This window comes from Pinus tabuliformis, chromosome Q (genome assembly GCF_031772625.1).
Source record: "Pinus tabuliformis cultivar Carrire ecotype Pingquan chromosome Q, CPIR1, whole genome shotgun sequence".
NCBI lineage: Eukaryota > Viridiplantae > Streptophyta > Pinopsida > Pinales > Pinaceae > Pinus > Pinus tabuliformis.
In genome coordinates, this window is record NC_142296.1 from 1,305,998,108 (window position 1) to 1,306,024,380 (window position 26,273).

The 26,273-nt window shown below is 35.0% G+C and overlaps 1 protein-coding gene across 2 annotated transcripts in view; it reads right to left on the minus strand.

The window, feature by feature from the left end:
• Positions 1-4,776: 4,776 nt before the first annotated feature.
• Positions 4,777-26,273, minus strand: part of LOC149224631 (uncharacterized) — a 447,397-nt gene continuing 425,900 nt past the window's right edge. The window contains exon 6 of one of the 2 annotated variants that reach the window (XM_089386200.1): positions 4,777-4,805. In XM_089386200.1, coding sequence (XP_089242326.1) covers positions 4,792-4,805 — 14 coding nt within the window. In that variant the 3' untranslated portion in view covers positions 4,777-4,791. Of the gene's footprint in view, positions 4,806-23,513; positions 23,830-26,273 lie in introns of those variants that run through there. The other variant, XM_089386201.1, reaches the window with a different exon arrangement.

The window sequence follows — 26,273 nt, forward strand, 5'->3', positions numbered from 1 at the left end:
TCACCCATCGCCCAACTCGCTTGATACTTCTGCTTAACAAACCATTAAAGTCAAAATTGGAATTTATGGTATAAATGCAAATGAGCTTCTCTTTGTTTCAATCTCTAATTAACAAGGCCAACCACGTGAAGGTGGAAGCTCATATGGCCCCTCCCCCTCTCACATCACTCTCAATTCCCTGATACTCAATCCATCTACTATAATATATTTGAAAGGAACACAATAACATTCAAACATAAAAGCTAGCAAAATAAAAATTTAAGGTGAACGAAACATAACAAACCAATTGAAAACATATAAATACATACCTCGCACTTTTCAACATTTTGATATCATTAATCTTTTTCCTCATCCATCTCATAATCTGTATCATCCCTTTCAAAATTCATGTACAAAGGATTCACCATATCATCATCATCATCATCATCATCCTCATCGTCGTGTATATCATCATTTGGAACATGCTCTTCTACATTTGATACTAATTCTTCAAGTTCTTCGTCCGACACAAAGTCAATATCATAAATTTCATCCAAATTAACATTGTCTCGATTAACATGTATTCCTTGAACTTCTTCGACACCTTCGTATGACACTACATGAACCCCCTTCTCCTTTACATCATCTTCTTCTTGCATCTCATCTTCTTCCGTTACATTATACTTTATGGGCCTTCCTCTGGGATCATATCTAACAACATATGACCAACCCACTTTACTTGGAACGTCTACATAAAATAGCTGTTCACATTGGCCTGGAAGACCATATCGCTTTGATCTTGGTTCAAGATTCCTTGTATCAACCATGGCAAATATGTTAACATGTTCAATAACAGTTCTATCAGGGTCATGTTCATGGATTCATAGCCTAAAGCATTTGACATCAAACACAACTATTTCAAAGGATTCAAAGTGACACTCAAGTATATCATGCATATACCCATAATATCGATTCCTAGAGAGTTTTGGATGTCTGTCACCTCGAGAGGAAACATTGATAAATTGAAATAATGCAGTTATCCCATTATCATAAGTTTTCATCTTTTCATCCAACCTTTTGATGCGAAATTTGTGGCCATTGCACCACATTTTGTTGTGGTGTTTCAACTGCAATACATAAAACACATAAAAAATGCATTGTTGATTGATACACATGCATATTTATACTTGTGAAATTTGAAAATTAAGAAAAAAAACACGCCATATGCATCAATATAATTGTAAAAAAAGTAAGTAGTATGGGAGAATATGTTTGCTTGATAATATTTTAAACCATATACTAAATCAATTTCCTTCTGTGTAAGATTGGTATCTCCACTACGTTGAACTTATTGTACCAATGTAGACACACCATACCATGATAACCTACCATTATTAGCTTGTTTGCATCATTCAATCCACACCTTCATCCAATCTTGATTATTTGCAATGTATAAATGTATTGCATCCCACTCTTGACCAGCTGTATTAAAATAAAACAATTCACATATATATAATTAGTTACCATGTTGTACATTCATAGTAATGGATTATGTAGGAAGACTAAAAGTTAAATAAGTATGATATACATAAAAACAAAAAATTCAAATCTGATATAAATCTCCACTATATATCTACTTACTACTTACATCTCACTTTGTTGATTCTACCTTTCCCCAATAGGTTCTCCCCTTCAAAATCGTCCACGAAGTTGACATCTCAAATGTGATCCAATACATTAATGCTATTTCCTATTTCATCACTATATTGACGAATATAAACCATGGTTTGATATACTATATATCCCTTTACTGTAGAACCCTCAGGATATGCTCTTTATCTAACCAAAGCCTTAAGTGATTTCAAGTGCCTCTCAACCATGCACATTGATCTTGTGTGTACAAGTCCACACTTTTCAATCTCCTCAACTTGGTGTATGAGGTAGTGTTCTTGTGAATTGAAAAATGTTGGAGGTAGATACTTTTGCATTTCACATATTAGACAAGGAATTTGTCTTCTCCAATACTTTATATCTTTTTATTTATTTATTTCTTTAGATGACAACCATCTAGAAATGAAGCAAGCAAATCATATGTTTCAACAAAAAAAGTATAATATAGTACATGATGACAAGAAAAACACATGTAGTAAAAAATATGCGACACAACAACTTATTGAACAAATTGTACTTTGCACATAAATCACCACTTACCTCATGTATTTGTCAAGAACATATATAACTGGTTTGAAATTGTTGTCAAAATTTTCTGGGAGAGATAAAAGTAGAACATACTATAACAAAAATAATGATTGATCATTATTTTTTCCCAAAATAGTAGAAAAAAAACATTGATTAACAAGATATTTCACAAATGTATAAAATATGCACAAAAATAATTACCTTAATGAACGTATGCCAATCATGAATTTTTTAGCCCACCTAATTCACCTTTCTTTGTTGAGATATTCTTTATGTTTGAAGAAAATCCAGTTGGAAATTTAATTTTTTCAATAACCTCTTCAACATGATGGCTTTGCTGCACTGTCAATAACCATGGAAGGGTGCTTATATTTTGGCCGTCTCCATCGCTGTTTGAATGAATCACACTTTGCAATGCATGGTTGACCTCCTTAATGTCATTACATTAATATTGACAATTTTTTCTTTGTCTCTTCTTCCATCTAAGATTCGCCATAAGGTCTCTGTTACATTCTTCCTAGAATGCATTGTATGAAACAAATAAATAATTTGCAGGTCCTCATATTAAGGGAGTCTATTGAATTGCTCGAGATAAATTTTCATTTCTCGTGGAAGTTCCCTCTTATTAATGCCTTCACGACCTATAACGTGTATCATAGTTAAATATATTATAACAACAATATAACATGTCAATTAGTACAGTGAATAAAATGCCATAAAAAGATAAAATAATTCAAATATACCATGTATATTGATACATAGACAATTCGATCCATACCTTGAAAGACTCTATTATATTACAACTTCCATACACGAGGTGTCATTCTCCATGGTCTTAATTCAATCTCTTCTTTCCCATTAATTAATTATTTTTTTTGTTAATTTTTTCAATGCTTCGGTACCTATGGTCCTTAGAAAACAAGTGGCTATACTCATCAAACACCTCATTTCCTAAGATTCTTGAACGATGAGATTTCAACTTAGGACCACAACCGAACAAAAAAATTTACCCTTTGTTTGTAGACCTGCAAAAAATGGAATAATTTTTATATCAATTATTTTAAGTATGTACAATGAAGGTCAAACTATTTAAAAAAACATACTTAAAATGAACTTCATAAATTTAAATACTATTAAAGTGCAAGGTAATGTTATAACATACCATAGAAATGTGTTAGCGATCGGGCATCGTGAATTTTCCATACAAGCATTACATGGAATTCAAATTTCCTTTGTGCAACTACTGTTCTAGAGATATCATACATAATGACACCGTTCCATAACTTCACTAACTCATTGATAAGAGGCTCGATATATACATTTATATCTTTGACTTGGTACTTACCTAATTGATTGAATATACAATACATAATACTAAATATATGAGTAAGTAAAAAAAAATATGAAAGATAATTAAGGCATAATTGAACACATATGAGTAAACTAACAAAAAAGTAGATGACATAATTATGAAACAAACAAGACAAATGAGATGTTATTGTGCTAAAATAAATTATTCTAAACAAATTAATACCTGGAACAATCATTCTCAACATTATCTGTTCCCTCCCTCTTTATTGACTTCCATGGAGGAATTTTATTGTTGATAACAAAAATGAGCCACACCGAGTAAGTAGATTTGGCCTCTCGAAATGGATTGTCACCGTTAACTGGTAATGAAAGCCTAAGATTACAAAGTTTTTTTTTTTTTTAAAGCTGGCCACTTTTCCTCTATATTCTTGAATGAAGATCCATCTGCAGGCATTCGAAGAACACCATATGAACTTCTATTCATTGCATGGTAATCCATAAGTTTTGCTACAGTTTTGCACCTGAAAAATTGGCGCATATGTGGAACTATGGGACTATAACGAAGAACCTTGTGAGACACCTTTTTTGTTACTTCATCAGTTTGGTATCTACTCTCATCACATTTTGGGCATTTTTCTTTCAACGCATGTTCTTTATAATAGAGAATATCATCATTAGGGCATGTACCATTCAAATATATTTCATAATTTCATGTAAATATCACTACGTATGAGGTAAAACATTTGACGATGGTAACAAAAATTCACCTAATAATCTACAACATAAAAAATAGTATTGGTTAATGTACTAAACAATATTAATCGTATATATTGCATCCAAATGTTACACATTAATGAAATGATGCAAATGAATGTACTAACATTAAAAATAATGGAAAAAATAAACGCTTTATCATGTATATAGTACTGAATGTCACAAAATATATTACATACCTTAGGAGTTGTGTCACAAATGTGTTTGACAAGCCATTCACCACCTTTAAGTTGACCAGCAACAATACAACAAAGAAGAGATGTTTTTGAACCTTCATAAAGAGGTTTAGTTTCCATATCAAATACAGGTAAATCAAAAGCACGATGATCATATTGGTTGTCATCAACATTCATTCCAATATTATTAAATGTATCTTGGATCAATCTATTTGTCCCATCTTCTTTAACTATGTTATCAACATCATTATCTTCTTCCATATGATGATTAGCTTGATCCTCAATATTAATCGCTCCATGTTTTTGAACAGACGCTTGTACTACAACCACCTCTTCCTCATCGAGCAATGCCTTAGGGGGCCAATACTATACAATTACAACCAATAAAGTAATATTAGTATATAACAAATATTAAAATGTCGATATAACAATAATTTACAAATATAATATATAAGGAAAAAAAGACAGCAAAGAGAAAGAAACAAAGACAACAAATCAATGATATTGCTTGTGCAATTTATCAAGATATTTAAGAATATGTTGAAAAATTATAAGGGGTTACTTTTCTTGTCATGTAGGAAGTGAGACACTTCTTGAGACAATATAATCAGGACCATAATAAAAAACGTATTGATCATATTTTTCATTCATCATTATAATGTCATATTCTCTTTCTTAGTGTCATATTTTTCATAATATACTTTAAAAATTTATTAATAATTCTCCGTAAAATCCCATGATTAACCTTTAAATGCTATAGGTCCAAATTAGCCCCCTAAACATACATTAACCCCCTAACACCTTAACCCCATTCCACCAAGCCCTTAAACCCCTAAACCCTAACCCTAAACACTTAAACATTAATAACCCCTTATCCTTAAGCCCATAAAGTAATTAACCCCTTAATCGATCCTTAATCAAATAATATTTCTAGTCCACAACAAAATGACAACATAGTTCAAACACCTCCCAAAAGAATATTATAAAATACATTTACAACATAAAGATAATATAACTTACAATACACATACAATGTAAAATACAATATACATATAAACGTTTACAAAGACAATCTACAATAAAAAGACATAATAAATTACTTAAAAATGGATCATATTCATGTCTGCCTTCAACGTGTCCATAGTCTCTACAATTCTTTTTAGTTAATTTTATTAGAACTCTCCTTGGCCTCAAGCCCTTACAATTTCTACAAGGGAAATAACATTTTCAATCCTTACTAGAAGCTCTCGATGTCGATCCTTGCCCGTATCCTTGGTCTCCTTGAGAAATGTTATGCTACATTTTTTGTCACCAAACTTTTAGTGATGATTTTGTTCAAAATTAACCTCAAAATAAGTCTACAACATTTCAAAACAATCACAACTAATATATATATATATATATATATTATATTTATTATATATATATATATATATATATTATATTTATTTATAATTATTAAACTGATCAACATAAAGCAGTCCCATATTAGATGTTGTCAGCAAAAAAAGCCATTAATGATGGAATTGAACTTAATGCAATGGTTATTTGTTATTTGTCGAAAATTGGACAACACATTTTCATATTTGATATAATGTCGGATATCCGACGGTAAAAGAATGCATGTCAGATATTCGATGACATTAGGGATTATATGAAAATTGTCGAATAATCAATCAGATAGGACAATCCGTCGAATATTCGACAATTAAAGAACTCTCGTTGAATATTTGACGGGCATCGATATTTTAGAAAAAGAAGCAAAAAATACATTTAACTTCCGACACTTTTTTCGATTTTATCTGTTCCATCGGAATTTCCAGCCAAATGTAGTAGTGTAGTCATGAGTAAGTCCTTGGTTAATTCCAATCTCCACTTCAACATAACAATTTCCTCTATGATGTTAGGATTAGGGGGAGAGGTGTTTGCTTCCAATACGTAAGGACCAATCCTATACTATATTTTTTTTTATCAAAATAAAATACAACAAGAAGAGAAAAACATTGGGAATTCAAATTTATTAAGCACTATCTAACACATCTCTGAAATTCATTTCACTGAACATATCATAAAATTTAACTATATTTAACTAAAGCCATAAAGAAATCATACAAAAGAATATTGTAACACATAGGTACTGTTCACCAAAATACGAGATTCCACTTGATTTGCCATTACTTGTCTTCCTTTATTGTCAGTCACCTCCGAGTGTGAATGACAACGTACTTGATCCGAATGCAATGACCCATCAGTTGACCTCCCAGCTTACTCCTTGGGTACTCTTCTTCCCCGCGGACCCCCTAGCTTGCCCCTTCTTTTATAGGAGTCCTCATAGGTGACACTTGGCATGTCATGCATAATTAATTATTTTTTATATTTCAATAATTTGATTATTCATCCACCCACGTGTCACTCTCTTATCAAGGGTCTCCAAAATTATTTACTTAAATTTTAATTTAAAACTAATGTTTTCCTCACTTCAACAAGATTGATATTCTTCTCCTAGTTGCCTGTTGATCCCCCTTTTTACTCCTTAATTTGTGTTCATTACTAAAGTCAACTGATAAGTCAATATTTGATCCCCTATCTACTCCCTAATTTAACTCAAGTTATCTCTTAGATGGATATTCTTTTGTTGGTTGTTGCCACATGGAGGTTCTCTAAATTTCTCTAAAATTTAATTTATTAATCCTATTTTAATTCACCATCCTCTTCTCTTAATTAGGTTTAACTATTTTAAGATTAAGGTTAAGGTAGAGTTTTTAAGGTAAAATATTTTATTTCTTCCTATGATTCCCTTAACCCAAGTTTTATTCTTGATTTAATTGCCTCGGTTCTACTCATCATTTACCATTTGATGTGAATTTACATGGTTTTCATATCTTGATTATATTTATTAATTTATTTATTTTTATTGATTCCCAGGGTGCCAAGTTTTGGTCGTGCCCTTCAAGAACTTCCCTTGAAGTTCCAAGGGTGCCACGCCTAATAGTTTATTTGTGATGCCAAGGGTGCCAAGTTGGTTGTGCCCTTCAAGAAATTCCCTTGAAGTTCCAAGGGTGCCACGCCACTTGCCCTTCAAGCATTTAGTGGCTACGAGGGGAAAGTATAGGTGCAATGACAGAGACCACTATCATCTCTTATGTTGCTAGCTATAGTGAGACTAATGGTGTCAGGGATCAAGGAATCCACCTTGATGCACGCCCCCTAGTAAAATCCTCATGAGCGACCCAAATTTGGGACCTGCCCTTATGATATCGTGATCTTCAAGGTGAAGGTGTTTCAACCTTTCCAACCCAAGTCACGGCGGGAGTGCTAGTGGGTGAGATCAGGGACACTGTCCCACCCCTCCCATGCAGTTCCATCCAATTTGTACAACCCCATCACCCATATGTGAGTCATTCGGCCAAGCAACTAATCTGTGCCTGCAACCACTAACATCTCATCAGAATATAGATAAACATATATAACAGGTTTCAAAATTGACTTTGAATTTCAAAGATAAAATAATATAATTTTTCATCAAACCAGTTGTCGTCAACTCGTCATATGCGAGTGCCTCTGGTGGTTTCCTGCCATACTCAATAATCATCAGTAACAAGGTTTCTCAGTGTTATTCATTGTCATAATAGCCTCATTAACATCACCTAGTCGTTCGCATCATTGTTCATTGTGAACCAGAACTAATGCAAGTAGATAATATAGGGGACACCTCCATCATGGCTATCATCATCAAAACATCAATGGAAACATACATATCCATCAAGCTATCAACATCGTAACATCAATAGAAATATACCTATCCATCAAATTTATCATCATCATGATTTTAATAGAGAGCATACATATCCTTTACTGCCATCATCATCATAAATTCAATAGAGACCAAACTTAACCATTTATGCTCCAATCATCATAATATCAATAGAGAACATGCCTAACCATTAATGTTACAATCATCATAATACCAATAGATAACATACATAACCATTAATGCTATCTTCATCATAATATCAATGGAGAACATACATAAACATCACAACCATTAATATCTCAATCACTAATAATAGAGTCATGTGCGTGGATCCTCAACCTGGGGTCCTCAAAGAATAATGTGTGGACCTTAGGGATAAATATATTTCAGTGTCATATCACTGTCAGCCAACTAGAGCAGGGCACTACATACACCCCGTCTTAATAATAGGCTTCGTCTCGAAGTCCTTGGAATAGGTGAGGAAAATGGTGACGCATCTCCTCGATGTCCTCCTAAGTAGCTGAACTGGGACTATAATTGTCCCACTGGACCTTAACCCCTTAAAAGGTTTAAGGTAGTGGAGAATAGCCTGCTAAGTTGTGGAGAATAGCTTTGTACCTTCCTCACCTCAGTGGAGCCCTACCCCTATATAAGGTTCCTTACCCCTTATAAGCTAGGTAGAGCTTACCCTTATAAGCTAGGTAGAGCATATAATTCTAAGGTGGAGAGGAGAAAAGCCCCAGTGGACTAATCCCCAATGGTGGTAAACCAACCTTTTCAAGGCCTGTGGGGACTAATCGGTAAACCAACCTGATAAACCGGACCCTATTGGAACCTGGTCCACTAACCATTGTGTAAGCTGCAAAGTTCACTGGTCTAGTATGTAAACTGGTTCGGTCATCACTGTTCCCTCGTTCGAAACCTGCAAATGACCAAAGTCAATAACATGCGAAGGATATGAAATATAATGATGTAAAACAGAAACATGAAACACATCATGCATACGCACTAAAGATGGAGGTAAGGCAAGCCTATATGCCACCAACCCTTTCCTTTCTAAGATTTTAGAAGGTCCCACAAACCGTGGAGACAATTTTTCTCTCTTTCCAAATTTTATAGAGATTTTTTGGGGCCTTACTCTCAGGAACATCCTATCCCCCACTTCATAACTTCGGTCTACTTGATGAGCATCATCATAGCTCTTTTGTCGATCTTGTGCTTCTTTTAGCCTCATCCTAATCATAGTCACTTGTTCTTCCATCTCTTGCACCACTTCTGGTCCTATTAATACTCAGTCCTCTAATCGGTCCCAACTAAGAGGTATTCTGCAAGGTCTTCCATATAAGAACTCAAATGGCGCCATCTTGATGGAACTCTGATAACTATTATCGTAAGCAAATTCCACAAGTGGTAAAAACTCCTCTCGTCTCTTTTTTTGGTCCATCACATACATCCGAAGCATGTCTTCAAGGATTTGATTAGTCCTCTATGTCTGCCCATCTGTCTCCAGGTGATAAGCAGTGTTGAAGTTCAACTGGGTTCCCAAAGATTCTTGGAAACTGGTCCAAAATCTTCCTGTAAACACTGCTCCCCTATCATATATGATCTTCCTAGGCACTCCATGCAATCTCATAATCTCATTAATAAAAACTCTGGCTATTTCTGGTGCCTTATATGTAGTCTTAACTGGTATGAAATGGGCGCTCTTGGTCAACGTGTCCACCACTACAAATATGGAATCATGTCTTCTTGAGGTCATTGGTAGTCCCACAATGAAGTCCATTGATATAACTTCCCATTTAGATTTTGGTATCTCATGGGGTTGCAATAACCCTGTTGGATGTCTGTGTTCAACTTTTACTCGTTGACACTCTAAGCATCTTGCTACCAAGTTCACGATGTCCTTCTTCATCCCTTTCCAAAAGAAGAGTGGTTTCAGGTTTGCACTCATCTTCTTAACACTAGGGTGTGCCATGTATACTGCGCGATGTGCTTCATTTAAGATTAATTGGCGTATATCTTCATTCGGTGGCACATATATCCTTCCCCGGAATCGTAGTAGCCCATCATTATCAAGGAATTATTCTTCATATTTTGGGACCCTCATTTCATCCTCCCTCAGACTTTTGCTAACCTCCTGATACCAAGTGTCTTTAAATTGTAATTCAAGCAGTTTCTCCCTCAAATTTGTCTTTAAGGGAATCACTTAAAATATCGCGGCCTCCTAAAAGCATCAACCACCCTATTTACCGTTCCTTTGATGTAAGTGATATCAAAATCACATTCACTAATTAGCTTAGACCATCGTCTTTGTCTTGCATTTAAGTGATCTAGAGTGAATATGTGTTGTAGCCCACAATGGTCAGTTCTAAGATCAAACTTCCTTCCTAGAAGGTAGTGTCTCCAAATCTTTAGTGCATAAAAAATTGCTGCCATTTCTAGATCATGGGTTGTGTAGTTTTCTTCGTGGGTTCTAAGTTTACTTGATGCATAAGCTATTACTCTTCCTTCTTAAATAAACACACAACCCAACCCTTCCTTGGAGGCATCAGTGCAAACCAAAAATTCTTGTTCCATATCTGACACCTTCAAAATTGGTGCTGTCGTTAATAACACCTTTAACCTTTGGAATGCCTCTTCACATTTTTCAGTCCAAATGAATTTCTTGTTCTTTCTTTGGAGCTTGGTAATGGGGTTTGCTATCTTTGAAAACCCTTCGACAAATCTACGATAATACCCTACCATGCCCATGAAACTTCGTATTTCATGAACATTGGTTGGTGTTGGCCATTCCATGATGGCCTCGATCTTTACTGGGTCTACTGCGATACCATCCCCAGAGATAATGTGTCCAAGATAATGAATCTTGGTTTGGTAAAATGAACACTTTGACAACTTCCCGTATAATTGGTTTTCTCTAAGACATTGTAGGACTATCCTCAAGTGTTCGTCATGCTCTTCTGGGGTCTTTGAGTAGATCAAAATGTCATCGATAAAGACTTGCAAAAACTTGTCTAAGTAATCCCGAAATATTCCGTTCATCAAACTCATGAAAACACCCGGGGCATTTGTTAGTCCAAAGGGTAAAACTACAAATTCATAATGCCCAATTCTTGTTTTAAAGGTTGTCTTCGAAATATCTTCTTCTTTTATTCTCAATTGATGATATCCTGAACTCAGATCTCTTTTTGAAAACACAGTCGCCCCCCTCATTTGATCAAATATGTCATCTATCCTTGGCAAAGGGTATTGATTTTTTATAGGCACTTTATTCAACTGACGGTAATCAATGCACAATCGCCAAGACCCATCCTTTTTCTTAACAAAAATCATAGGGGCTCCCCACAGAGATATGCTAGGTCGTATGAACCCCAAGTCCAAGAATTACTTTAATTGGATCTGCAATTCCTTTAGCTCTAGAGACGACATATGATAAGGTGCCTTTGCAATAGGCCCAGTGCCTGGATTAAGGTCGATGGTGAAATCAATTTCCATTTTTGGGGGTAGCCGGGTAGTTCTTCGAGAAATACATCCTTAAATTCAACAAGAAATGGATGTTTATCAAGGTTTTCAGAGTCACCCTTATTGTTTAGACCTACCACCGAGAAAATTTGACATCCCTTTCACCTAATTTCATTAGTTGCATGGAGGAGATGAACCTCAAGGACACCCCTCGGTTCTTTCCCCTTAATGATTTTCTTTGGCCGTCATCGCTCCAACCAATCCATTCCTATAATTACGTCATAGACTCCTAGAATTGTAGAGTACAAGGATACCTTGGTCTTACATACACCCAGGTCCACCTCACAATCCTTTACCATTCTTCCTACATTTCTTTTCATACCACATGCCATTTCTACATGTCTAAATTCATAATGTGCAATTGCTTTATGTTTAATCATTGATAATGCATTTCGAGAAATAAATGAAAGTAGCCCCTATATCTATTAAAATGACAAAATTCATACCATCAATATTACCTGAGATTTCCGACACAGTGGACTAGTGTTTTACCTGGTGATTGTTCACCGCTGCATGGATGCGATGAGCCTTCTCCAGATCCCCCATTGTAGGTGCATTCTTAGCTGAGTTGGTATTACCTATCTTTTGAGGGCAATCCCTCTCGTAGTGAGGACCTCCACAAGTCCAACACCCCCTCTTAGGGGCTTGGCTCCTACTACCAACTGAACTGAGAGTTGGTATGGAACTCTTCTAGAAAGAGGATCGGTATTAAGGTGGTGTGACTTGGTGTTGTCGCATAGGCCAGTGCGGTTGACGAGTTTGTTGAGGTACCCTATGCGGATGCTGAGCTAGATGCCTATATGGTGTTCTTTGATTTCTTGCTGACCACCTTTGATGATTGAGCACAAGACCCCCTTGCAAATTTCTACATTCCATATTGTTTCCACTTGGTACTCCTAATATTATGGGCCTTGTTGACTTACTAGTTTCACTACTCATGATCTCCTCCTCTGCAATGATTGCCCGCGAACTGCCTCGTGAAAGGTGCGAGGCATTAAGATTCTAACCTTGGTCCGAATGTTAACATTTAATCCATACACAAATTTATTCACCTTGAGATTTTCTGTGTTTAAGTGAGAGTCATAATGAAGTAATTCCATGAAACGTGCCTCATACTTTGGTAGTGAGCGACTCCCTTGCTTTAATGCATTGAATTCATTTAGTTGCCTCTCAAGGAACTCCTCTGACAGGTAACGTTCTCTAAATTTTTCTTCAAATAGCTCCCAAGTTACTTCTGATATATCCATCCCCAATTAGGTTAATAATGTCTTCCACCAAAATAGTGCGTTTCCCTTTAGCTAGAATATAGCCATCTTGGCCTTCATATTTGAGGTGTAATCTCTTAGGGTAAAGCACATAGCCATGCTTTCTAACCATGCCTCTGTAGATTGACCATCTATGGACCCCCAAAACTTTGGAAATTTTACCTTTTCCAAATCTCAACGTACATCATTTCTTGTAGTGTTTTGGGGTGCTTCATTTTGTATGACAGGTCCTCCATGCTCCCATTCCAAATGGTTTATTAATGCCTCAGACATGTGTTGGAATGATCTCATTAAATTCAACACTTGTCTAGCTGACATCTGTTCTTGCGTTGAGATGGTTTCCCCATCATTGGGTGGGGTGGTAGGAGTTGGCTGTTGTGGTGGCGCCATGTTGGGCCCTTTAGTTGCCCCACTCCTTCTTGTACCTCTTCTAACCATGGTTCACCTACCACAATTTAATATGATTTTTCCTTATAAGATAAAAACCAATCAAATAAAAGTCATAACCACGTGAGTGGTTCTATAATTTATTGTTATTATTATATACTTCCAAATGAACAATTTATGCATTTATAAGTTCTTGATGATATAATTCACCTATCAATTCAAACCTTCCTATAAGATTTAATCATACGAATACAATCAATTTGACTCAGCATAGTAGGCTTAGACTACATTATGTCATGTAAATGATAGAGGTGGTTGGTAGCATTATCATAACATAAACTGAGAATGTCTTTAGTAAAAAGAGAGAGAGAATAAGTTTTAAAAGAATGTAATGATTCTGATAATGTTAAACTAGCACAACTATGAAGAGTAAATGACTAGAATAGTGCAAGAGTTATTTGAGATGTTATATACATTCAGGTAAAAAAAACATATCTTCCAAGAGTTGTTGGCCACCATTATTTATGCAATTTTATTTATTTATTTATTTTTTTGCATAATTTAACTTTGAGTAAAAATGTCAATATGTGGATTTACTATGGTTAATGCCCACCAAAATTTATGCAAGTTGTTGAGTAATTTTAGATAATAAAAATATTGATGTTGTATTTAAAAGAATCTTGTTGTATGACCAAATTGTACATTAGTATAAAATATTTTTATAACTGACAAAATATTATTACCATATTGTAATATCTCAAATTCAATATATTATAATTTGTGAATGACCATAATTAAAAATTTAGTAAAAATAGATTCTTTAAAAACTTTTAGACTCAACATTATTTTGCAACTTTAAACACAGGTCACAAAAAAGTCAAAATATTTATATATGATCTGCTTTAAATTCAAACAAAAACCAAAAATGCTTTTCATTTTTCACATTCATCATTCATTCAAAAATGTTGGACGGGTTTCTTGAGTTTGGTTTCACTGGACTTTAGGATCTTAAAAGTTAAAAAAATTACTTGACAAATATTAAGAGTCAAAACAATTCACATAAAAAGATTTATGTGGAGGAAGATCTCATCAGAATGTGGAGGATGATCTTCAAGAAAGTGGTGGAGCTTTAAAAGCGCATATGTAGTTAATGCACCAAAGACTATTGCTATGGATTTCTGACCAAATTTATGACTCAAGTCTAGTTAATCTAACCATAATTTTAAACCCAATTCAATAATGTAGTGAAGCATTTGTTACAAATTTTTATTTTTATTTTTGCACTGTGAATTATTAAGTGAATGAATAAACGCTTTCCAAGCGAATCTACCCCTAATAATCGTGTTAAATATCTTAATATGGACAACGAATCCCGTTAAGCATGATCATACTTTTTGATTCATATTATTTTATTGGTGTGTTAAATAATTAAATAATTTATTACAAATGGAAATCTCATTAGATACTAAAAGCATGGAGTATATAAGATCTAATACCAGAATTCGACAACACCATCAACGATTTGTGCGGCGTAACAGGGATCTCCTACGCTACACACGCCAGTTCCAAATTTTCCCGTTTTATCATTGTCGTGTCTTTTGGGAGTCACAAAAATAAAAATAAATTGTAGGATTGATCTTATAGCTGTGTTGCCAAAATGAGCCATTATTATTTATTAACTGGACTTTTAGTTAATAAACTTGATGACGCTGATAGCGGGGACGTGTTCCAATGACATTCCTAGCTGCACCAAATGACTGAGATGGGATCATGACTCTATCTTTTAAAATCTTCACATGTTTGTGTTTATGTATTTGTTTCTATTTTTGCTTTTTGTTTTTATAACAAATGGACACACGTGGAGAGGCTTGCTGTCTTATGACTTGTGTTAACACGCTGAACAATGAAGAAATGATTCTTAGTTGGATCTGTAATTGAAGACATGGACATGCCCCTCGTTCAATTCCAACTAAAGTTTCATTAATGCGTAGATACAAAGATCATGGAGGGTAGTAGAAACCAAAACGAAATTTCAAACCCTTGATGGTGGCTACAACATATAAAACATATATGAAAAAAAGATGAGATATATAAAAATCTCATTGTAATGGCCCTGGCGATGGCTATAACGCAACCATTTCCATTCGCTTTGCTTGATTTTCCATCAGAAGATGCAAGCAAGAGCAAAGCGAGGCTATTGCCATCACTTCAGCTTCAAGGAGGAGCTGCTAACCAAAACAGTTGCATTGTGACTAGAGGAGCCATTGCTTCTAATGGCATTCCCGAGATCGTGAGAAAGCTATGTAATCAGGGCCAAATTAGAGAGGCTTTGTGATTTTTTTTTAATGAAATGGAGCAACCTCCCTGACTATTTTACACATAGCTGTCTCTTGCAGGAGTGTATTAAGAAGAAAGATTTCTGGGAAGGTAAACCAATCCATGCCCACATGAATAAAAATGGAATTGTGCCAAACATAATTCTGACCAACACCCTTATGAACATGTATGCCAAGTTGGGGAGCTTGGCAGACGCACGTACATTGTTCGACAAAATGCTTCATCAAGATGTCTGCTTTAGGAATACGCTAATCACATCTTATTCTCCCCATGAGCCTACAGAAGAAGCGTTGAAACTCTTTCACCAGATGCAGAGATCGATTTTCCGGCTTGACCGCTTCACTTATGCCAGCGTTCTCTCGGCTTGTGCCAAGCTGGGAGCTCTAGAACAAGGCATCGAGATTCACCAAGAAATAGTTAGAAGCCAATGCCAGATTGATGGTTTTGTAGAGAGTTCCCTAGTGGATTTGTATCCAAAATGTGGGAGAATAGACAAGGCTCGAGAATTGTTTGATAGAATGTCTAAACGAGACACTGTCTTGTGGAACATCATGATAGCTGTGTATGGAAAGAAGGGACTTGTTGATAAAGTTTTCAATATTTTCCAGGAAATTTCCAAGAGAGATTTGGTTTCATGGAATGCTATAATTACAGTTTATGTGCAGAATGGGCATGTGCATGAAGCCCAAAAGATTTTTCAAAAAATACCAAAACCAAATGTTGTTTCCTGCACTGCCATGATCTCAAGATATGCACAGAATGGGCACAGTGAGGAAGCCTTGAAGACTTTTCAAGCAATGCAGTGTGCAGGTGTGAAACCAGACATCCAGGCATTTGCCGTGTTCTTACTGCTTGAGCCAACATGGCAGCTCTACAACAGGGGATGGAAATCCACGAAGAGATACACAGAAGTGGGTTTGAATCTGATGCAAGAGTATCTGACCCCCCTTAATCAAAAGAGTAATCCAAAGCAGAGAAGAGGACGAGGTGGACCATCGGAGCTGAACAGGGGACAAATCTGTTTAAAATAGAGTAAATGATGGAATGGATAAAGTCTCTCAAGACTTTATTAAATGTAATCTGCCACATATATATGCATATAGAGAGATTTAGGGGTTGTCAGAGGATTGATCGGATCCTTTTAGTGATCCGATCCAATATTCCTGTAAACGATGAACTTGCGTGTTCTATATATATCGTGAGATAGTGATAGATAGATATAGTGTGATTGTAAAAGATTTGTAAGCCGAGAGAGTGTTCACAATGTAGTCGAGAGGAAGCTTGTTTCTAAGGTTGAAATGCCTTAGGGTGTAACTCAATTCTGTGTATAATATAATACATGTGTGTTTGTGGATTTCCGTGTATCTGTGTAATTATACTTTTCGAGTGATTCTGTAAATATATGCATTGAGGACTTAAATCCTGTTTGTAGAGTGTTGATCGACCATCGATCACTGTAGGATCGATGGCGATCCAATATTAAGTAAATACATCGATATATGAGTGTTCTGTGTGTTAATGGAGTATCGCAGAAAACCATGTTTATAATGTAGAGTCCATCAAAAGCAAGCAAATCAAGCTAAGGAAGAACAGATGAGAGAATGCATATGAGCCATTGGATCTATGAGATCAATGGTGCAGATCAAGTCTCATGGGGCATAACCTTTATATTGCATCGGCGAAAATCCCTTGGGCAATATCGGAACCGGTCCTTAAAGAAATGCGATTGTGATTATGCGATGAAGCGACAACTGTCGGATCGAGAGTCAGAATTGACGCTTGCAATCTAATCGCTTATCGCAAATAGGAGAGTGTAAGGTCCAATTCCATACTATATAGAGATATATAATTTTTTTTTTTTTATAAAAATAAATCACAGCAAATATAACCAGAAGAGAAACACACTGAAATTTCAAATTTATTCAGCACTGTCTAACACATTCCTGACACTCATTTCAGGAAACATATCATAACATTTACATACTTTTAACTAAGATCAATTAGTAATGAAATACATGTGTACCGTTCACCAGAAGGCGAGACTCCGCTTGCTCTGCTGTTATTGGTATTCCCTTTTTGCCAGTCACCTCCGCGAGTGAATGATGACGTACTTGATCCGAATGTGAAGACCTGCTTTTTAACCTCCCAGCCTACTCCTTGGGTACTCTTCTTCCCCTCGGACCCCCGAGTTGCAATGGGGTTGGACAATGGAGGAAAGTACTAGCTGGTAGAGGAGAGCACACCTTGGCTCAAGAGTCCCCTCTCTAAAATCCTCTACCTCACCAAACTCACTATAGCTTTGTAATCACTACTCTGACATCATATCATCCATCCAACAATAGGGTTCTCCAAAAGTCCCCTCTCCCATGGCTTGCCCCTTCTTTTATAAGAGTCCTCATAGATGACACTTGGCATGTCATGCATATATTATATATATATATATATATTTTAATTTAATAGCTTGATTATTCACCTACCCATGTGTCACTCTCTCATCAAGGGTCACCCAAAATTATTTACTTAACTTTTTATTTAAAACTAATATTTTCCTCACCTCACAAGATTCCTATTTCTTCTCCTAGTTGTCTCTTTATCCCCCCCTTTTATTCCTTAAATTGTGTTTATTACTTGAAGTCAATTAATGAGTCAATATTTTATTCCCAATCTACTCCCTAATTTAACTCAGGTTATCTCTTAGGATATTCTTATGTTGGTTGTTTCCACATGGAGCTTCTCTACATTTCTCTAAATTTAATTTATTATTCTTATTTTAATTCACCTTCCTCTTTTCTCAATTAGGTTTAATTAGTTTAGGATTAATCTTTATCCTTACAATTATGTTCGTCTTTCCCCTTTTACCTAATTAAACCACATAATCTACCTAGTATTTTCCAACATGGGAAGGGTAGAGTTTTTAAGGTACTCTATTTTATTTCTTCCTATGATCCTCCTTATTCCAAGTTTTATTTTTGATTTAATTACCTTGGTTTCTAATCATCATTTACCCTTGATGTAAATTTACCTAGTTTTCATTCCTTGCTTATATTTATTTATTATTATTTATTTTTAATGATTCCAAGGGTGCCAAGTTTGGTTGTGCCCTTCAAGAACTTCCCTAGAAGTTCCAAGGGTGCCACACCTAATAGTTTATTTGTGATGCCAAGTTGGTTGTTCCCTTCAAGAAATTCCCCTGAAGTTCCATGGGTGCCACACCACTTGCCCTTTAAGCATCTAGTGCTACGAGGGGAAGTATAGTGCAACATCATAGACCACTATCATCTCTTATGTTGCATGCTATAGTGAGATTAATGGTGTCGAGGATCAAGGAATCCTCCTTGATGCGCGCCCCCCGGTAAAATCCTCATGAGCGACCCAACTTTGGGACCTGCCCTCATGGCATCGTGATCTTCAAGGTGAAGGTGTTTCAACCCTTCCAGCCCAAGTCACGGCAGGAGTGCTGGTGGGTGAGATCAGGGACACTGCCCCACACCTCCCATGTAGTTCCATCCACTTGTACAACCCCATTACCCATATGTGAGTCATTCAGCCAAGCATCTAATCTATGCCTGCAACCATTAACATATCATTAGGATATAGATAAACATATATAGCAGTTTTCAAAATCGACTTACAATTTCGAAGATAAAATAATATAAATTTTCATCAAACCAGGTGTCATCAACTCGTCATGCGTGAGTGCCTCTGATGGTTTCCTGCCATACTCAATAATAATCAGTAACAAGGTTTCTCAATGTTATTCATTGTCATAATAGCATTATTACCATCACCTGGTCATTCACATCATTGTTCATTGTGAACCAGAACTAATGCAAGTAGGTAACATAGGGGACACATCCATCATGGCTATCATTATCATAACATCAAATAGATAACAAACATAACCATTTATGCCACAATCATCATAATATCAATAGAGAACATGCATAACCATTACATTCACTAATAATAGAGACATGTTTCTGGATCCTCAACATGAGTTCCTCAAAGACTAAAGTATCTAAGATAATGTCATATTAAGGTCAGGAAACTAGAGTGGGGACTACATACACCCCCTCTTAACAATGGACTTCGTCCCGAAGTCCTCAAAACATAAAGGAAAAACGACGACACATATCCTAGGAATCCTTCCTGAATTTGTTGCTAACCTTCTGGTAACATGTATCTCTGATTTTTAAATTAAGCAAATTTTTTCTAATGAATTAAAATAAATTAACAAAATCGTTTTCATCTTCTGGATTAAGTAATTTTCTCAACTAATTTATTTATTATTATTATTTTTATCATTTTTACCTAATTAGTTCTATTAGGCCCTCGTGAAACATTGTCATAAAATCTAATGCTTCTCATTTTCATTCCATTAACCTCTTGAATATTCAAGAGTGTCTTTCTAGTATAGTTCCTTCGAACATGAGCTTGAGATGTAATGTCCAACAATTGTCCTTGTTATGATCATCCTTCATACTATGTTCATAATGCAAGTCTCTCTCTCTCTCTCTCTTTTTTAATCAAAAGTTTGCTCCCCATTTTCTTCATTCTTGTTGGCCATTTCTCAAGGAAATTAATAGTAGGTACGCAATCCCTTCAATCTAAGCTCACATTGGTCGACGTCATAGTTATCTACCATTATATTTTGACTTGGAATCTGAATATGGGTTATTCCAAGAAATAATGACTCTTTAGTAAGTGAATATCCAAATTGATCTACTTTCTAGTGGGCAGGTTAGAATTTCCCAAGGTATCTATACCATGGATTCCATTATAAACTAAAGGACTATATCTGGTGTATGTAGTGTTTAAGGAATAGTTCCTATGAGTTCAGCCAACCAAGAAACTTCATCACATTAATTGATTACAGATAATATCCTTGTTACCCCAACTAGTAAGTGATGATGCTAGTGTCTCAACTAGTTAGAGATGATGTGACACATGACCTAAAAATTGAAGGATCTAATCATGCAGTTGATAATATATCGAGCATTGAATTGAGAGATGAACAAGAATACTCTAAATAAGGAATTTATGCCAATCAAACGAAAAGCATACTTCCCAATCCAAGGAAGTTGTCTTCTATTTGCAAAGGTGGGAAAATTTTATTTTAGCTACATAGAAACTATCGAGATGAATCAAATTGATTATAACACCTACCATGCCTCACCTATAAAGAAAGAGATAGTGACATCCCCTGCTATCACTAAGGTTCATCCCAAAATAAAAATCACAGCCTCTCTCAAGTAAAACCCAAAGATACTATTAAGTGGTCATAACTTATGACCAGTGCCCACTCCACTTCACTCACTCATACATAAATAATTAAATAAATTGCTAAATTATCATGACAACACATTAAAATTATTATATCCAAACTGTAATATATATTTATATCAATAATTATATTTATGAAAACTATAATTTAATTCAAGTTATTATTAAATTTTTCAAAACAAATTAATTTAATAATATTTTAAAATATACTCATAATTTTTCATGTACGCATGTAAAAAAAATCCTTTTGAAATGAACATTTAATTATTGACTTTTCTTTAATACATACCATTATATAAAAATTCTATACAATTGATGTAAATATTAAATTTATTAACCAAGACATTACTACACAAGACATAATTTCCATATGTCAATCTATAATGTGGCACTTATAACTCGTCATTAATTTTTAAAAGAATGGCTTGATTAGTGTTAGAGCATTAAAAATGCTTCACATCCAACCACTCATCCGATTTCAAAGCCTAAACCAAGAAAATTAACATATGACGAGGTCAAGATTAAGTTTTTGGTATTATATGATGAAAAAGACAACTTATTGAAATGAGATGGAACTAGTTTCGTTAGTCAAACTTATTTGTATGTTTTATTTTATTGTTATTATTTTCTGGTGATGGTTAATCATTAAATTATTATAAATATATTAAGCACTCACACATCCTTAGCTCTCATAAAACATGTGCATTAACCAGTTCATTTTAAGGATGAGTGCTTCTCAACTATATGTTTCATTACCACCCTAAGCAAAGTCTCTGATTCTTTAACTTTAGCAATTCAATATGTGTATTAGAAATTGTAAAATAAATTCCATAATCCATTAATTCATAAATAAAGCTTCTTTCTTAATTGGTTAAATTCATTGAAAGGATCCCATTGGTACTTGCCAGTGATATTTAGTGTCTTCATAGAATTGGTCCAAATTTTAGTGACTTTTAATAAATGATTTTGCAAAAATCAAATACTTTTATAGAATTAAATTTGTAATGTTTATCTAGAAAGATTCTCACTCTTGGAATAGTTTTCAAATTATAGTAGTGTTGATCATGAGCCATTTTGGCATATCTTAATTAATGTCAAGAAAGTTGATGTAATTATGGGCAACCAAGGTTTGTGGATGACTTTGTGCTCTTCACATAGCAACCATAATATATATATATATATATATATATATATATATATATATATTCTTTTAATTAACAAATAATGTTGTCTTACAGTGAGATTTGACTGTACCAATCTGGTGTCAAAATATCTTTGCGACCAATATTCAATTGGTGTAGATAATGGTGAACGAGATCTAGAATCACTCCTCATTATCAAGGCCAAGATCCAATGCTCAGAGTGGCAACAAACGTTGTAAATGGTGCAATCTATGTTATAAATGACATTGTTTACAATATTTAAACTCTATACCAAAATCAACTATCATAGATTTTCTTATAACATTGTTTACAATATTTAAACATTATGCCAAAATCAAATATCATATATTATTATTATTATTATTTTTTTTTTTTAATTTTTTTTTTTTTCTATACATATCTATATTATACCGAGGTAAGCTCAGGTTTAATTCAAATAATTCAAAACCATTAAATTAACCATTCAGAATAATTGATTTTTCTTTGGTCATAAAATTACACCAACAATCTAATGTATGGATTTTTTTATTTTTTATTTTTACTTTAATCGTAAGATTACCCAAACCCAACCAATGTCATGTATTCAAACCAAAGTGAAAATCAATGCCTTTGATCTCTTTAAACTAAAACTGCGCTTGTAAAATATGAATAAACTTATGTTGAAAATGATCAAAGCTTTATACATTTAACAAAATCAATGTTGATGATTTTTAAACGAAGCCCTTTTTAATTTTGGCTAACTTTAATTCTAAAATACAATGACAAAGATAAGGAGAGTTGCCGTGATTTTTTTTTATACCGAAAATGGTTGGACATCATTTCAGTTTTGTTTTTATTATATATATATATATATATATATATATACTGTTGATACTCTATGGCTTTCGAGCTTGTAGCCGCTCACTTTCAAATTAAACTTTAAGGATGTAATATTCAATCTATTTTGAAATAAATGAAATAGTTGAATGCAATGGTTTCAAACACGGTTTTCAGGTTGAAATTTTATCTCAAGAAGAGTCTGAAAGAGTGCAGAGCGAAACCGTTTCCTGACTCTTCAAAGAAGTCATCGGTATTAAGAAAATACCGAAGAGTAAAATACTGGAGTTGGAGTTTAAACGCCTGGTGGATTCTTATCTTATTTCATAAAAAAATAATGTTAATATCAACAAACCTTCTTATATGTCCCTCATCAAATATGATATGAGACTACCATTTTCTCCTCGGAATATTGACTGGCTGTTATTCAATCAATTAATAAATTTGATCAAAAAGAAAAATTAATGTACACGGATTGAAAGTCACCATCTGCATCACTTGCAGTACATTCTAAAAGACAACAAAAATCTCTTTGCGGGTCAAAGCTAAGTTGACTAATATCGCATCTCAGTGCATGCATGGTAGTGTTGTGTTGGCCTTAGCAGAATATATATAACTATTCGCAGGATCCGTGGAAAACAATGTAACACTCGGTGATTATTGCCACCTCGCTGTAATATTATCACACCCTTCTCCCCTTTTGTTTGGCTTATGGCACACAATTGTTTGTTACGTTCTGTAATACACATTGCCTTAAATAATTCTTTGTCTATAGAGATTAACTCCTACCATGAATCATTCTCCACATCAAACACCACTACCGCTGTTTCGTGTACCATTGCTGGATCCACATTAGTGCTCACCTGCCAACACACAAAATGTTCATTCACAATTTTAGGGTAGTTTCTATACTTCTTATGACAGAATATCTTCCAGTTTGGACCTCTTTCCATTATTTTCCACATATTCTCTTTAAAGTTGTAAACCTATGTAGATGACGATGAAGAAAACAGTACGAGCTTGCAGACGCTATGTTTCTGATCGAAGTCTATTCCTTGCAACCAGGTGTGGGATTTAGAATAGCGCATATTCAATGAATAATGCTCCCCTAGACAAAGAGGGTTCACCACCCACCACAGATCAAAACTTGCCTCAAACCCAAGAACCCATCACCAGAAGTCAACAGATGGGGCATCTCTGATCTTTGGCACATTAGATAATCTATGTAGCAAACTGGGTCCAGTCGCGGACCTCGACATGGCATCCTCATGTTGTACACATAAAACAATATCGTGACTGAAAAAGAGGCCACTGCCCCCGCATCTCGCCCAGCTCCAGGAACGAACAAGGTAGTTAGGGTGAGCGGTGCGGTCATACTCAATAGAAATGGAGGGATTTGAGAATAAGGAATAAAATTACTTGCATGTCAATTGCAATCTGCATATATTCTCTGCAGAAAGCCTCGTTACAATTTGAACCTGCAATTCATGAGGCAGCTTATCCCACAACTTCTCCATGCGCCTCATTTCATATCAGAGAAATTTCTAAACAAAGTCATCACAGTCGTTGTCCATCACAATGATAATATCACTTAACAAGATCAATTGCAACAAATGTCAATCTAAGTTGGAGTTTATCAAGTAAATCGGTTTCCACCCTGCCAAGAGTAATTTCCAAACGAAAAATGTCAACTACCACGATTTGATCGAGCCACGTGTAATTTCTGAGATGAAGTCTGTTAATTACTCTGAGTTCGACTGCGCCAAAATTTACAGAAAAATAAGAGCTCAGAGATAGATATTGAGAGTTTACAACAATTAAAGATGCCATCTGTTAATAAAATGATTCCACTTGGAAAAATGATACACAAGTACATTTGTGAATGAGTTCAAAAGGATTAAATGGTCATAATTAAACTTGAGTTTAACATAAATGTTTTGAAAGTCTCCAAATCGCACTCTATCCTGCTAGCTACGACCACATCCCGGTAGCTCCATTGCTTGGGTCTGACAGCTTGTAAGCTAATGATCATATTACATGGGAAGTACGCAGCAAATCCCTTAGGACCATGAAAATAGAAGAATTTGGACAGTCTCCAGATGATCAGAAGAATAAGAGGGGATCGAGAAGCAGATTCAAGAAGAACAAAAAGAAGACAATCTGAAATGGGCCTTGGATGCTCACCTTTTTAGTCGAAGGCTGGGGAAGTGCGTCCGACATTCCCATTGGAATTTTTATTTTTTTAGTTACTAAACATAACTTTTTTAGATGATTCCACCCAATAGCTACCTGGTCTTTACCCATTTAGAACAACCGGCTACAGGTGAATATTTCTCGGGCAATTTTTTTTTTTTTCAAACTATATGTTTAAGTCCGCTGCTTAAGTCATTCAAACCATGATCCTTAGGTACTTTTGCCAAAATCTTTATCGTTTTCGAATTTTGTTCAGGATTTTCTCTTTTCGTTGCAAAGAATTCGTTAAATTCAGTTCTCACATGTCTAAAATTTAATGTGAAATGCCCATTTAAAATATGTCAGGGTTCGTTTATTTTTGAGAAACCCAAGGTTTGCATTTCGTTCTTTTTGTAACTCCGTAGCGATTTCGACGTTTGACCGTGGGCTTTTAGATCGGGCGAAAAGGTCAGTTTTCGATGGGGTCGTGAAATGATTTATACGAGCGGGGGTTTCTTTCCGGGGACATTGGAAACCTTGATTTTCATCCAAGGAGTTGCACTCTGCAGAGATTATTGCTACTATTATTGCGTTCAGCCATGCAGTCCTCTACTGTTCAGATCATGATTGCTCCAATCCATCGGTCAAACAAGAGCACCAAGAGACACTTGCGTGACTAGACCTCACAAACACAATGATAAAATTCTTCAAAATGCGTTAAGGCCTGAAATTAATTGCAGTAAATTTATGATGGTTCCAATGCCAAAACAAGTGATAAACCCCTGACAAATTTCAATTTTAAAATCAGGAAATAAACTCTCTGATGCTTACGGCCAGCTCAAAGTTAAACTTAGAAATTGATTCAGAAATTTTAACGATGAGTCCCTTAATGTTAAAGGCTTAAGGTTAACCCAACAATCGAAAATCTCTGAAAAAGCAGAAGGGTTAGTATTTAAAATCAAAGGCAAAGAAAAAGCTTGAAAGAAATTAGAAATGCTAGCAGCCCTCCAAATTAAACCCTTCAAAATAATTTCGAGCTACCCGGATTCCATCAAAACCCTGCCATAATTTTTTTGAACAAGCTTCCAACATATGCGGCTGCCAGAAGGGATAAGATCTGAAGCAGAAAACTGCC